The 16,585-nt window shown below is 39.0% G+C and overlaps 1 protein-coding gene across 1 annotated transcript; it reads left to right on the plus strand.

Annotated features, from left to right (window-relative positions):
• The first annotated feature begins 5,781 nt into the window (after window positions 1-5,781).
• Window positions 5,782-16,297, plus strand: cog3 (component of oligomeric golgi complex 3). Its single transcript, XM_058391614.1, has 23 exons — window positions 5,782-5,997; window positions 6,698-6,844; window positions 6,994-7,055; window positions 7,608-7,773; window positions 8,308-8,382; window positions 8,605-8,697; window positions 8,989-9,114; window positions 9,238-9,318; window positions 9,718-9,761; window positions 10,359-10,485; window positions 10,806-10,897; window positions 11,330-11,469; window positions 11,550-11,710; window positions 11,916-12,015; window positions 12,410-12,501; window positions 12,632-12,721; window positions 13,248-13,368; window positions 13,770-13,858; window positions 13,952-14,086; window positions 14,518-14,593; window positions 14,702-14,829; window positions 15,070-15,168; window positions 15,775-16,297. The coding sequence occupies exons 1-23, from the start codon at window positions 5,797-5,799 to the stop codon at window positions 15,802-15,804; spliced, it is 2,475 nt and encodes an 824-aa protein (XP_058247597.1). The 5' UTR covers window positions 5,782-5,796; the 3' UTR covers window positions 15,805-16,297.
• Window positions 16,298-16,585: the final 288 nt, after the last annotated feature.

The following is a 16,585-nucleotide window of genomic DNA, read 5'->3' on the forward strand; positions in this document are numbered from 1 at the left end:
ACTCTTTTGCTTATTTCTCAATCACAATAAAAGTTCCAGCATTTTAAAGCTGAAATGTATTTTAAAGCTGAAATTGCATGGAACGATTTTACTCCAATTCCACTGCAATATGCTACACCTATACCTCCAGATTTATAACCTGACCTATAGATGAAAAACAATCTTACTGAAATTTATACAAATAATATATTTACAATAGAAAGTACTGATGATCACGACCAGTCGGCGTCTCATAAAAAATCTTTGTCAGCATCTAAACATGAGCTTCATCGTCGTCTCTTCATATGACTAACGGACGGAGAAGTAATCACTTGTTTCATTCACTTACTCCTGCACTTTTGGATCAGTTTCTTGTTATTAATGTCATGTATTAAGTTTTTTAAACCTTATGCATTGTCATCTGTACAGATGTGTAAGATGTGCTGTGTTGCTCTTTGCAATCAGTCTGTGTGTTCTATTTTTGGTTTGTTTAATGGCAAACAATTTACAAAATGTCTGCAAACATCAACAGGCTTTAATTTGCAGGTTTGATTTAGTCTGAAATATTGAACATGTGGCAGACTCATAGGTTAAGGAGAATTATGGGACTCATGGGAGTCTGGCAGAAAAGAAAACCAATGACGTGTTTCAGATGATTGAAGTAGGAGTCAAGCACAAAGCCTAAACAACAGGAGAAACCAAGTTTAGTGTATAAACACTACTGTACTCTATGTAGATGATTTGCTTGTGCTTGGGATACGATTCACAGATTGATTCACTGTAAATGATTCGTTAAGAATCCAAAAAATGAATTGCTTGTGAGTCATTCATAACTCACAGATGCAGAGAGAGACAGATGAATGTGGGAGTGATGAAAATGGAATGAATCTGCTATTAATCTATCTGTTCATCCAGCTATCGATTGAGATTTTTTTAATGCTCGGTTTTACAGTGAAACTCTAAGAGATCCTCCACCATTAAATCTTCTAGACCAGATGAAAACAGAGCTGCACCGAGAAAGAAAGGCAATGGAGAGAAAAGCAGCAGATGGAGGAAATGGATGAAAGTAACCTTTCAATAAACCTGTCTGATCGATTCAGCCTCACTGCCCCAGACTAAACTGATTTAACTCTGCTAAACTCACATTAACCTCCATTTTGAGCAAAAATACAGACTTTTATCAAGCGACTGTCTGAAATGATCTCAGTGAGGGGACCACGAAGAAAATTCCAGGAAATTTGCAAAAATGACAATATGATGCAATATAACCCCTTACAGGACAAAATAATCCCTCACAGGACAAAATAATCACTCATAGGACAAAATATCCCCTCACAGGACAAAATAACCTCTCATAGGATAAAATAACCCCTCATAGGACAAAATATCCCCTCACAAGACAAAATAACCCCTCATAGGACAAAATAACCCCTTACAGGACAAAATATCCCCTCACAAGACAAAATAACCCCTCATAGGACAAAATATTTCCACATAGGACCAAAATAACCCCTTACAGGACAAAATAATCCCTCACAGGACAAAATAACCCCTCACAGGACAAAATATCCCCTCACAGGACAAAATAATCCCTCACAGGACAAAATAACCCCTCATAGGATAAAATATCCCCTCACAAGAAAAAATAACCCTTCATAGGACAAAATAACCCCTTACAGGACAAAATATCCCCTCATAGGATGAAATAACCCCTCATAGGACAAAATATTGCCTCATAGGACCAAAATAACCCCTTACAGGACAAAATGTCCCCTCATATGACAAAATATCGCCTTATAGTACAAAATAACCCCTTACTGGACATAATAACCCCTCATAGGACAAAATAACCCCTCATAGGACCAAAATATCCCCTCACAGGACAAAATAACCCCTCATAGGACAAAATAACCCCTTACAGGACAAAATATCCCCTCATAGTACAAAATAACCACTCATAGGACAGTATATCGCCTCAAAGAACCAAAATAACCCCTTACTGGACATAATAACCCCTCATAGGACAGAATATTGCCTCATAGGACCAAAATAACCCCTTACTGGATATAATAACCCGTCATAGGACAAAATAACCTCTCACAGAACAAAATACCCCTCATAGGACACAACATGAAGAAGCAAAAATGCTAATGAAAATAGTTTCTAGTTCATGGATAAAAAAACACACAACTCATTTAATGCTATTAATTGTTTTAAAAATGTTCTGCTCTCTTTTATTCATTTGATTCCTGTCAATTTGTTTATTTAAAGGTGCAATAATTGATCATTTCTTAACCTGGACATCGTGTAGTCAAGGCCCTATAAAAGTGTATTATGTGGCTGAGAAAACACAACATTGTCAGACATTCTATAACCACACCCCAACACCACTTTACTCCACCCCTATCTCGGTCTGTTCAGAAAGGGGGGATGATATGGATAAAATTGGCAAGTGGTTAGTGGAGCAAGTTCATTCTCCTGTGAACAAAAAAAAAATACTCAATGCTTAATGAGAAGAAACACAGTTAAACCAGAATATACCCCCAGCAGCACTTTTCCAAAATGGAGCAATTTATTACTCATGTTGCTCCTGTACAGACCTGTAAACACAATCCCTATAAAGCTTTGAAGCATTTGATTGGCTGACTATACACAATTAATCAAGTAGATCTCTTTTAGTTAAGTCATGCACGTCACTTGTGTTGTTAGAATTTGGTATTCAAGCAGCTTAGAATGCTAATGATGCTAGATCTTGTTAGAAAATATAACAGGGACAGTGAAAGACCTCTGGATCATTCCTATAAAACACAGGATGAGCTTGTGTTTACAGTAGTACAGCTCGGCTTTCAGACAGGGGAATGAGCTTGGAAGTGATATCATGACAGAGATTGTCATGCTAACTCTCATTGCATTTTGTAAGCCAGGTTTTAGGTTAGTACAATGGATTAGAAAGTGGTTTACAAATGTTTCTGTATGTTGTAGATTTCCACTTCAACTTCATTTGTAGAACATTTTCTTCAGACTATTTGCTATAAAATAAGATCTTGGCAGCTGTGAGTATTTTAAAAACGAACCCAATCTGGAGTAAAAAGTGTGAGCATAAAAAACATGCCATTAAACATCTCATCTGTTGCTCGTCCTCTTGTTAAAAGGTTTCTTTAGTGAGAATAGGCCTCTGTTAGCGCTGGCTGCAGTTCCCATGTTTGACCACTAGGTGTAATAATAACTCTAACGGTAGGCTTGTCCAATATCTACAAAGGCAGGCAAAACAGAAAATCACCTTTTATCTGGCAAATAGCAATATTTTTTAATATCCTAGAGGCAACTGTGCTTGACTGACTCCCTTGTTTTTTAGAAAGCAGCCTTTACATTTAATAACATTTTGTCTCTAAACATGAAAGTGCTATCAGTACATAGCAGGTTGCTTATGGCAAGTCTGCAGAGCTAAACCAGCTGAATAAATCCCCTGGTAGCAGGTTTTTGGGTCTCTGTCTCGTGTCTTGATCCTGGAACGTTCCCAAAAAAAGTGAGGAGGATCATCCTCACCATCTGACGCTGACTTTTAAAAGTCGTTCACATGGCAGTTAATTAGAGTCTTGGTTTTAGAGTTGAAAGTTATTATTAACTTTTAGATATTTTCTCTTACATTCTTCTTACAAAAGCAGCATTTATAACCTGCACAAACACACGGCCCTGAAGTCCTGTTTCTTAATTACAACAAAGCAATAAATCAGATTAGTTCCTGATGAATAAAAATATAAATTATTTGATGTGGAAACAAAAAAATCCATACTTACTGTATGACCGTGAAGACACCGAGTTCATCGCAAGTTTCCATTGCGCTCTGTTTGTGTGTGTGTGTGTGTCCTCAGTTTACTCCTTTAGATCCTTTTGCTGTTCATTATCTTGTTTCTGGCCATTTTTAGCTTCATGTTTGTGTTTTTGGTTTGGTGATGATCTGGATGTCCAAGCTTGCCGGACAAAAAAAAGCTAACACAAAGTGGGCTCTAATTCAGCCTAAGGCAGAGAGAGAGAGAGAGAGAGAGAGAAAGAGAGGTCTGCCTCAATAATGAAATAACGTTCCGCTCCAGTGCTTGGTGAATCAATGCAGAACATGTGCACTCTGATTCGTGGGAAGCGAGAACAAGAGAGAGGGAGATGGAGACAGAAAGAGAGAGAGATGAAAAAATGAAAATCACTCTCGGGTCACTTTGTGTCTGTCGTTTTGGAAAGCTAACCTGTAAGAGTCAGCAAGATGGAGGGAAACCAGGAGCATTCAGATGATATAACAGAACTGACAGAATTGTTGAGTTTTAATGAATCGTAGCATTGCTTTAATAACACGTTGTTACATCTGTATCACAATGGGGTAAATGATTACAATCACAAAGCAGACCAAAGGACAACAAACGATAATCTGAAAACACAAAGCCGAGCTGGCCTGTGACACTCGCTCTGTCACAATGTAACAGGAAAATTATCATGTTGTAAAAGAAAAGCTATAACCAGTCTTTCCTTCAGTAGCCTCTCTTTCTATTTGTCACCATTTCCTTCTCATAACCTCGTGTTTTAACAACATAAATGTGTTCACAGGGCATTTCTGAGAAATGCTGTTAATGTAAATGCAATTTGGTGGATCGATCACGAGATGGCGACATTAGAAAACTTTTCATCACCAACTACCATGTTGTAATTTTTAATTAGGTCTTGAATGATAAAGAAATTGTAGCTTAATGACATAACATAACATCTTTGATTCCACCTCTCCTTTGCCACCCATGAACACAAAGCAGTGGTTCAACAAGGACTAATATTACCAAGCACTGTCGTGACATCACTTTCAGGTGCTCTATAAAACATGATAATTTATCAGAATGTTCATGAGAGGTACTTTTGTTCTTTTTTTAAAAAAAATAAGCTCTTGTAAGGGCTAAGCTAGGGTAATAGTATGTTAGCAGTGGGCGGGGTGAAGTAATGTGAGGGCGTGTATATAAGATGACTGACAGGATGGTCCTGTAAACACAAAGAGGACAGTAACTCAGTTTTTTAATCCATGTAATACTTTTGTCTTGAGGTCACGGCATAAACGGTCGTCTTTTATCAAATTCTACATATCTATTCCTGTTATTTTTTTACGAATAAGCTGGAGAAAAATACAGGCTGTTTACACATAAACAGTTTTTGCACATCAACTAGGTCTGTAACCTTAAACACTTGTTTTGCACATTACTTATCTTGTTTCTCATCACATTCTCCATATTTATTCCTAAATCTCTGTATTTAGTATTTGTCTGCTGTATTTTGTTATATTATTATATTCTGCTATATTTTGTAATATTTTGTTATTTGATATATTTTTGTACTCTATTTGGGGTTTTTTAGTATTTTTATTATATTCTATTCTATATTTGTTATATTTTGTTATATTTTATTTATTACCTGTGTTTGTGGATACTGCTGGAAACTGTGAATTTCCCTTTGGGATGAATAAAGTATCTATCTATCTATCTATCTATCTATCTATCTATCTATCTATCTATCTATCTATCTATCTATCTATCTATCTATCGTACTATACTGTATCTTTAACTATGTTTCTTTTATATAGTTGTATTAGTAACATTTATTAATACAGATTAGCTCTTTTGTTTTCATGTGATGCTATACACTGTAATCGGGAATATTTGATAATTTAATATACAACATTTTCTGTGGCAATCAAGAAAATAAATACAGTGAAGTTCTGACCAATCACGGACTGCTGCGCGTTTGTGGCGTAAGTGTACTCCCGCCCCCAAACCCGGAAGCGGAGTTTTTATGATGACGTTGAATGTTGATGTAAGCGTCAAGATGGCGTCCATGGAGCAGTGTCTCCCGGAACTCACGGATAAAGAGACGCGGGAGAAGCTTGCTCTTTGGGACCGGAGCTCTGAGCCCACGGCGCCGCTCACAGACAAACAGACAGACTCGGTCCTGGAGATCCGCTCCGCCGCCGAGACTCTCCCCATTCCCGCAGAGGTGAGCGTCAGTTAGCTGCGGATAGGCTGTGTCCCAAACCGCTCACTACCGCACTTCATAGTGTGTGACAGCAATGTAGTGTTTGAAAAGTATATAGAGTGGTTACTTGCAGTAAAAACGCACTCATTGTAATAGATACACTTTTATCAGACGTTACGCTACAACACATATAAAGTAATGTTATATATAAAACTAGCATAACGTACTATTTAGACATGCTACGTAATAGGGCAAGATGCGATTTGGGACATAGTCGTAGAGCTGTACATATTAGCTATCAAGCTAGCACGTTCAATGTAAATTTATTTTGAACGCCATCATTTAAAATTACACTGTCACTTAATTTAACGTTTACATTAGATATGTTTATATTAAGCACAGTCATCACACACGTGACCCTGTTAGATTTCAGGGAGATTTTCGTTGACAAGCTACACTTTACCTGAGGGAAAGAAAAATCAGTTAGTCCTCTGAAATAACATTTAAAGCAGTACAATACTGATGACATTCCTGCAATGTTTCCTTATCACAAAGTTTTTACACAAACAAGAAATGCCCCGCCTATTTACTCATACTGCTACGCCTTTTATTTATATTGCTCCGCCTCTTTACTCAAATGCCCCGCCTCCTTACTGAATGTTCCTGTGCTGAATGTTGTTTCTGACCCCTGGCTGTTTGTTCGTGGTTTTTCTTCTTCCAGCTGCCGATTGAGGATCTGTGTGTCCTATCTTCTCGTTCTCTGCACTCTCCATTCACGGCCGCTGTTCCCGCTTCCACGGAGGATGTGTTGTTGAAGGGGTTCCAGATGCTGCAGCTGGAGAACGACCGGATCGAGACGGCTCAGCAGGTAGAAACACTTCAAATGTACTCTTGGAAATTATACTCTACAGTCGAATACACCCACAGCTGAAGCCTTTTCAGTTCTTGTAGCCTAATATGTGCGTAATGCTAATATTCTTCTGAAGGTTTACCTTCTTAATTCTTTTCATCCTGCAGTTTTTCTCCTGGTTCTCTAAACTGCAGACTCACATGGACCAAGAAGAAGGTGCCAAATACAGGTGTGTATGGTCTAATTTTAGACATTTACCTTTACATTTCTGGCATTTGGCAGACACTCTTATCAAGAGCAACTTACATTTTATCCCATTTTTATACAACTGAACTATTGAGGGTTAAAGGCCTTGCTCAAGGGCTCAGCAGTGACAGCTTGGTGGACCTGGGAACTCGCATCCTCCTGTTTCCTGCCTTTACACCACTCATATGTGATTGGCTGGAAGGGGTTCAAAAACTTAATCACTCCTACAGTAACTATAGCAACAAACATTAATAACAGCTATTAAGCATTAAAACCTGCACCTTGAAGTACACAGTTCTGTGTTTATTTTGGAGAGATCAAAGCTCACAAATCTATTTATCATTTGTCCTCTGCATACCTTCTTTTGTTCTTTCCTTTCTCTGTTCCACCAACATTTCATTTCTTTCACTCTTCTTCATACTTTCAAGATTTCTTTCATTCTCACTATAGGAAAATGATACTATTTTAATGCAGTTTGAAGTTTGAACCAAATCTCTCTCTCTCTCTCTCTCTCTCTCTCTCTCTCTTGCTGCAGGACAACGCGGGACTGTTTGAGCTGTTATCAGGAGCAGTGTGACGCCATTCTAACAGACGTTAATGAGGCTCTGAATCATTTGGACTCTCTACAGAAACAATATTTATTTGTTTCTACAAAAACAGGAACGTTACATGAGGCCTGTGAACAGCTACTGAAGGAGCAGGTGAGAGATCGTGTGTGTTTGTGTGTACCTGACCTGCTCACCTGCTGCATTAGGGGGCAATGTTACACGAGGCCTGTGAACAGCCTCTGAAGGAGCAGGTGTGTGCGCGTGTGCACGTGTTTGAGTGTGTGTGCCTGCTCACGTGCTGCGCTAGGGGGCGGTGTTGCACGAGACAAAGCGGAATGTATCCCTGAAGAATTCTGGTTCCTTACAGCGAATCAGCTCAGGAGAGTCGACTCTTTCAGCCTCCAAATGACTCCTTGACAAAGTTTGTAATAATGTGGTTAAATAAGGAATAAACTAAAACACAAAGGCTTCAGCGCTAATCATGAACATGGCTGCATAGGATACAACAACAAGAAGAAAATAAAAGCAAATAATTTAGTGGCGCTCCATCACACTCTGTAGTACAAATCTAGATATTTTTCGTGATTTGTTTTTAATTCTATAAGCAATCATTAGCGTTGTATCAGCTTTGTTTGCTTTGAAAATTAAATCTAACCATGTCTTGATCTTATTTTGCCCCTTCTCTAGTCAGAACTGGTGGATTTGGCCGAAAGCATCCAGCAGAAACTCTCCTACTTTAACGAACTGGAGAACATAAACACGGTAAATTCCGAATCACTTTAACTCACAGCGCTGGATTCTGATTGGTCAGAAGTTGTTGATTCATTTGACCATGTGCACCCAGTTTTTTAATATGTTATAGTTTTTATGGTAACAGCTCCTACAGGCACATTCTGCATAAACAGATTAAAAATCTGCATGTAATCATTTTTCAAGTAAACTTTCACCTGTAAGTGTTCACAGTGGACCATTTGATCTGTATAGAAACTGAACTCACCCACGTTGTCGGTGAACAGCGAGGGTTTTATACCAATGCTTTCCAAACTAGACAACTGCATCGAATACGTTTCATCACACGTAAGTTAAAAAGTCATTCATTTGCATTTGTTTATTTTTTTTTATTTACAGCTGCTTTCTGTATTTTTACCTGTGTTTCAAAATATTGACCCTAAAATTTATATTTTATAGAAGCATAAAAAATAAACCTAGTACTCAAATGAGAGAAAATGTATGAATTTAGTGCTTTTAATGGTGTTTTAATTAATTTATTTCGTGCTTGTGTTTAATTTGGTTTTTTTTGGGGTTTTTTTTTGTTTGTTTGGTATTTATTTATTAACGTGAACTCCACCTTTTCTCTCTTTCTCACAGCCGAACTTTAAGGATTATCCGGTGTACCTCGCTAAGTTCAGACAGTGCTTGTCCAAAGCTTTGCACCTCCTGAAGACTCACATCATCAACACGTTACAAAACCTCACAAATCAGCTCACAAAGCGGGTGTGTGATTCTCTTGCTGCAGTCCTAGCTGACATAATTGATATTTTACCGAAATTTACAGAAAGCGTGTCCAGATATGTAACAGTTCATTTATTTTGTTGATCTTATGTTGAACCCCATCAGGACCCTGTGGCTGTGGCGAACATGGACAATGCCTTCACGCTCTACTATGTGAAATTCCGAGCAGCAGCTCCAAAGCTCAGAGTAAAACACACACACAATTTTATACACACTTCACTTACATAATCACGTAAACCAAAGCTCAGCATAAATTATTTTGTAAGGCGGAATATTAATAATAAATTACTGTAGTGAAACTGTCCTTATTGTAAGATTTTAGTGAAATAATTTTACTGAAATACTTCATGGTAAATATTTACCATAAATCACTAACTTTAGCACACGTAGTTGTTGTTAGTTGTTGTATGTAGGTTTTTTTGTTGTTGTGATGCGGTTTAATTATGTAAATACAAACTTATATAAATACTTTTGTTACAATAAATTGTTCACACATTTATAATAGTTTATGAAGACTGGCTTTATAGAAATGATTCTTTTCCTGTTCCTCGTTATCGATGGTGATTGATCTGTTTGTGGTTTCAGACGCTAATCGAGCAGGTTGAACAGCGGTCAGAGAAAATCCCAGAGTAAGTGTTTCCTCATATCTTTAATATTTCGGGCAACAAAATCTAGGTCACTTTTAAGTGATGACAAGAGACTAAAGGTTAATGTCTAGCCAAATAATAATAAAATGTATTGTTAGACAGAAAGATTCCCACTGGAGTAGATATCCACATACAAATAATTATTAAGAACAAATGAATATTAACTCAAATGATGTACAACCTCACTCTATTACCTCACTACAGTGAACAGCCTCACTTTGAGTTATTACCTCACTACAATAAACAGCCTCACTATGAGGTATTACCTTACTACAATAAACATTCTCACTATGGAGTTATTACCTCACTACAATAAAAAGCCTCACTATGAGGTACTACCTCACTACAGTGAACAGCCTCACTATGAGGTATTACATCACTATATTGAACATACTCCAACCTCTAAGAGGAATGACCTCTAACCTTACAGAGCCCCTCTAACCCCCGGTTTACTTTGGCTAGCAGGCTCTTTAGTCTTTAATTGTGATTAATGGAGGACTTTGTGTTTATGCTAACGAGGATTAAGTGTTTATGCTAATTCTTGTTCCATACTCTGTGTGTGTGTGTTTGTGTGATCAGGTATCAGCAGCTCCTGGATGATGTCCATCAATGTTATCTGGATCAGAGAGAAGTTCTGCTCGCTCCCAGCATTAAGTCCACCATCACTGAGCTGACAGGACAGAATAACAAGGACCACTGTGCTCTTGTATGTACACACACACACACACACACACACATGCACAAACCCAGACTTAGGAGAACTAACACTGAGCAACTACACTACAAGTTTTTCTCTTCTTATTCTGAAGTCTATTCTTTATTTCTAATAATACTGTGTTCATGTTCATGCTAGTTCATGATAATTTTTCCCACATGCTAATTCCTTATTCATGCTAATACTTATTTTACATTCACTTTTATTTCATTACTCATTCTGACATGTTTATTCATGAACACTTGTGATAATTAGTACTGACAGGTCAGTGCTTACAGAATGCACTTGTTTTTGTGTGTGTGTGTGTGCAGGTGCGCAGTGGCTGTGCTTTCATGGTGCACGTGTGTCAAGACGAACATCAACTTTATAACGAATTCTTCTCCAAACCTACAGTCAAGCTGGAGTGAGTGACACACTGATGATCCTGTGAAGTCCAGTCAGTGTTGTAGTGTTACAGCCTGGACCTGATATAGACGTGATTGGAATTCATGACTGCATGTCATGATTGTATTTAATTTGAGTGTGTGTTTATAGAAAAGGCATGCTGGGTAAAAAAAAAAAAAAAAGTGCTATGTTTAGTAGAAAGCCAGCACTGCAGTCCATCATAAAGTCCATTTTAGTTCCAAGCTGTAACACTACAAAAAGGTCCAGAGTTCCATAAAGGGGTAAAAATGTATTCAAGGCACTGTATATATCCCCAGGGAGTGGCCATTTGTCATGATAACCAGAAGGATTTGATCATTAGTTTTGGTGATTTGGGACGTAGCCTAAATGTTTTGATGACACAGATTTGATGTCATCGCATTTTATCTGATGAATGTGTGTTTCCCTTCAGCGAGCTGCTAGAGAAACTCTGCGTGTCCCTGTATGACGTTCTGCGGCCGCTCATCATCCACGTGGTCCATCTGGAGACGCTGTCAGAACTCTGTAGCATTTTAAAGAACGAGATGCTGGAGGATCACGTGCACAACAACGGTAAAGATTTTACTCCAGGTACTTGGTCTAGGATGGGAAGGCTGAGGTAATTGACTCAAAGTGTGTGTGTGTGTGTGTAGCGGTGCAGTTGTGTGCGTTTGATGCCGTGGTGAAGCAGATGCTGGAGGATGTTCAGGAACGACTGGTCTACAGGACACACATCTACATCCAGACAGACATCAGCGGATACAACCCAGCACCGGGAGACCTCGCCTACCCCGACAAACTGCAGATGATGGAGGTCTCTCTCTCTCACACACAAACGCGTACACTCTTTCCCTCTCTCTCTCCCTCTCCCTCTCCCTCTCTCTCACACACACACACATACACACCACTTCTCTCCACTTCATTGTGTAGGTGGTTTTGATTAATAGCCCATTTACAGAGAATTTAGAACATTTTTTTATGTTTAAAAATGCTAACACACAAGGGGTTTTATTTTTCAGAAAATTGCTCAGTCTCTGAAAGAGGAGCAGATGAAACTCGACACCTCCTTCAGCAATGTCCAGCTGGAGGAATCGGACTCCAGGAAGAGTGGGAATACGGGTGTGTGGGTTTTTTCCTTAAAAAAGTTGGGGATAAATTTTTCATTTTTTTGCATTTTATATTTTATTTAACTTCAGTTCGTTTCCAAGGCCTTCATAAGAATTTACCTAAAAATATCTTACCCATTTTATAACTCACCCATCTGTTTTCACAGATGTAGATCAAATTAATGTTGTTAGTGGGTATGAGCAGATTTTGTCAGAGAAATGGTGTAAATTGTATAGCACAACTGTACCGCTCGACTGGAGTGTGGGGTGTGGCCCTGCTCAGGGTGTGGCCCGATGGTTTGCCAGTCATGTGGCCCGCAATGTCATAGGTGTCTATTCTGTGTGAGCATGGCTTTTTCTTATTAACAGTTTTATATGCTGTTTGTCTTGTTTCCTTACTCCACTAGGAGGCGTTTCTCCTGCTGATCTCCACGGAATGTGGTATCCGACAGTCAGACGCACGTTATTGTGTTTATCTAAACTCTACCGCTGTATCGATGTGAGTCTACACACACATACACACCCACTCCTATCAGTATCAGATGATCATATAGCAGGATCTATTTCAGTAGCACTTATAAAGGATTATTTGTATTTAAACTCCATTTTTGTTTGCTTTTCTTTGCCAGAGGGCCGTTTTTCAGGGTTTGTCTCAGGAAGCGCTGTCAGCATGTATCCTGTCTCTGCTTAAAGCTTCAGAATTCATCCGCAAGAACAAGGTGAGGTGAAGCCAACGGTGCAGTTGAGTTGTCAATCTCTCCTGGATCTGGACCTCTTAATTAACGGTCTTCTTTACTACAGGATCCAGTTACAGGGTTGTAGTAGATGTCAGGGCCGGGTATGGATGATGTAATTGGATATTGGAAATGAGAACACATAACTGGCACCTGGACAGATGATGATGCTCATTTCTAGGAAGAAAAACACATCCAAACATTATTTATATTTATTTACATTTATTGATGCTATCAATATTAAAAGTGACAGCAGCACACATGTAAATACTTTAACTTCAGGAATCAATTAAATTAGCAAAGGATTTTGTGGTTTTTGTTATTGTTATGCTTTTAAATATATAGTTAGAATTGTTTTTAGATATTGTTCAGCCTTTCACTGTTAAAGTCTAATCTAAAATCCTTAACGTAATTAAGATCATAGCTGCTGCTTGTCTTATTTACGTTTAATATCTTACAAGAGTTAAATGTAAAATTAACTGTAGTCTTTTTTTAATCTTTATTTTTACAGAGTCAGATTGATGGCCAGCTCTTCCTCATCAAGCACCTCCTCATTATGAGAGAGCAGATCGCACCTTTCCACACTGATTTTGCCATTAAAGAAATCTCACTGGACCTGAAGAAAACCAGAGGTGAGTCAAAGAAACAAACCTAAAAAGAAAAAAGTGAGTGAACACACCTGGAGAAAATGCAAAAGTAAAATAAAAGCAGTTTTAAAATAAAAGTAAAATGAAGTAGAGATGATTAGCTTCTTTTCCATTTAGATCACAGTGAGGAGTTCTTATGGCAGCCATATTGGCCGGTTGCCTAGCAACAGCATTCTCTTTAACTTTACTGGAAAAGTAAAGCAAGCTTATTATCTGAGCACATGATCTTTTGTTGAAACTTGTGTTAAACACATTGTTCAGTAGAACAAGCTTCTCTCCTGAAGTTCCTGTTCCATAGATGTTCTCCTGGTGGTTACGAGTCTAAGTATTTTCTTTTCGCAGCAGTAAAACATTATCTAACGTGATCCATTTCTTTTCCTGCTCAGATGCTGCTTTTAAGATCCTGAACCCCAAAGCCGTGCCCAAATTCTTCCGTCTCAACAGCCACAACGCCATCCTGGAGTTCCTGCTCGAGGTATCGGCTCTGGGCATCACACCTTTCATATATTTATACCAGTTCATGTGGTGGGTTCTGAGTGAGTGTTTTCTGTACACACACACTCATTAGGGAACTCCAGAGATCAAAGAGCACTACATTGACTCGAAGAAGGACGTGGACCGGCACCTGAAGTCCAGCTGTGAGCAGTTTATTCAGCAGCAAACTCAAATGTTCATGGGAAATCTGGAGGAGTTTCTCACCAAGGTAGGATAGGAACACACACACAAACACACACACACACACACAACAAATCAGATAAGTTATTATGATGCTATTAGTCCACAGAGTGATAGACAGGTACAGGCAAATCCAGTGCTAAACTACATGGTCAAAAGTATGTGCACCCCTGACCATCACACCCATATGTACTTGTTGAACATCCCATTCAAGATTTGTTATAGTCACATGACCATTAAGCTACAAGAGTGTTAGTGAGATCAGACTCTGATGTTGGGATGTTGAGGGGACTCCAGTTCCAGTTCATCCCAAAGGTGTTCAGTAGGGTTGAGTCAGAGTGAGGGCTCCAACCTTGTCACAGCATGTCACGTTGTGTGATTGTGTAAGGGTGTGATGGTCAGGTGTTCAGAAATCTCTGGTGTAAAGTGTACATTACTTCCATATCCCTGCATGTTCAGGTGTCTGCATTGAAGGCGATGGTGGTTGGAGGAGGACCAAATTATCAGCTCTCTCAGCAGCCCTGGGCTCAGCCTGGTGAGTTCCTATTTATTTGTCTGGCAGTGAGTGAGCTGTGGGCTGTGTTTGTTGTAACATCACTTAAGGTTTATTTTGTTTATTTTGTGTCTGTGTGGAAATTTGTAGCAAAGATCAACGACCTGGTGATGTCCACATATCGGGTGATGAAGACTAAACTGCCGTTGACGTTACAGAGCATGACGTTGTACCTGGCAAACAAAGACACCGAGTTCATCCTGTTCAAACCAGTCAGGGTGAGACACGTGCACAGGTTCACCTCACTTCATCAAACCCTAGTACACACGTGCCTTCATGATCAAAATGTGTGTCTCTAGATCATGTAACCAAGTGTATTGTATGGCCAGAGGAAATACTTGTTTCTGATTGGCTGAGCTATTTTCATCCACACACTTAATCCCTGCTCATCAAGCCATAAAAACTTTTCAGTTTCACCTGTTTTCACACCACCATGCTGTGATCCTGTGTTGTTTCAGAATAACATCCAGCAGATGTTCCTGAAGCTCCATGCACTACTGCAGGAGGAGTACAGCGGAGAGGACCTCCAGATCATCGCATGTCCCTCCATGGAACAGGTGTGTGTGTGATGAAGTGTTAATCATTAAGTAATAGAGATACAGTGGAGTGTTTAATGAAGGGTCTGTTTTAGTTTTAATATTAATTTCTCAGCCTGCTTGTCAATTCTGTAGAATGTGTTCTCACAACTACAAGGTGTAGAAAACATCTTCCTGGATCAACTTTCAGTCACTGAACCCTGCTGAGCCCATGACAACCAGTGATGCCAGACAGATGAAGATAAAGAGAGAGGGAATGAGAGAGCGACAGACAGTAGGAGAGACAAAAGGAAAAAGACAGACAGCTGGGGCAAGACAGACATAACTGATGGAGACTCAAACATGGACAGACAGATAGAGAGACAGACAGCCATATGGAGGAAGACAGACAGTAGACAGGCAGACAGATAGCTGGACATGCAGACATGGACAGACAGACCATGACAGCAGAAGAGACAAACAGAAAGAAACATAGACAGATAGATGAAGAGACATTCCATTGAAGAGACAGACAGATGGAGTAAGACAGACAGACAGACAGATGGGAAGAGAGAGCATGAGAGAGAAATGCGTCATTTATAAATATCAGCTGTGGAAAGTGTGTGTGTTTTTTCTGCTTCGTTGCAGATCAATCTGTTGCTGTCGGTGAGTAAATAGAAGAGAAGCTAGAGCTCGATGGAGAAGAAGATGAAGACGAATTTGAGTTCTTCACCCAGCACACGAATTGGAAAATAAATGTGTTACATGCAGCAGTTCTTATTTTTACACTAATCTCATTTCTATGTAAAGAAGAATCTGTGATTCTGTCTGCGAGCAGAAATGCAGAAAGTTTTCAGATGAACAGGACATGTCCTTCCTGAGCAGCACCTCATCCTGTTTCCATGGAAACGATGTGTAACTATACGCTGCCATTTTTTCCTCCGAGTATCTAAAGGTGTGCTGTGAGGAACGTGGTTGCAGAATGCGTTTTGGGAGGTCAGTTTTTTATGAGTGTGTTCTAGTTTTTATAATATATTCCGATGAATGTAAATGTACAGATCAAATCTCATACTGCAGCCGATGATTATTCTTCACATGACTTCCTGTCTTAAAGGGGTGAAATTAATTAATAAAAATTGACAAGATGATGATCGTCTTTCTCATTGAAAGACCTTGGAGCTGTGCTTGAGTTGTGTTCTTATTGTGTGTTTATCTGTGATGGAGTTAAAAACAGTGAGTGAGTTAATCCTAATCACTTTTAAATCACTTCACACCTCTCTCTCTTACTCTATGTAGTGAATTGACACTAGTTGTTTGATACTAACTTTGAAAATCTAGTCAAAAGTCACTTTAGATCGAAGATAGAATGGAAATGATGCAGGAGTGGACCAGGGAGTTAAAAATATATAAAGAGAGCCCAAAAAAAATCGAATTTGCGCAGTTGACTGAACTGATAGGT

This window comes from Hemibagrus wyckioides, linkage group LG06, assembly GCF_019097595.1.
Source record: "Hemibagrus wyckioides isolate EC202008001 linkage group LG06, SWU_Hwy_1.0, whole genome shotgun sequence".
NCBI classification, from domain to species: Eukaryota; Metazoa; Chordata; class Actinopteri; order Siluriformes; family Bagridae; genus Hemibagrus; species Hemibagrus wyckioides.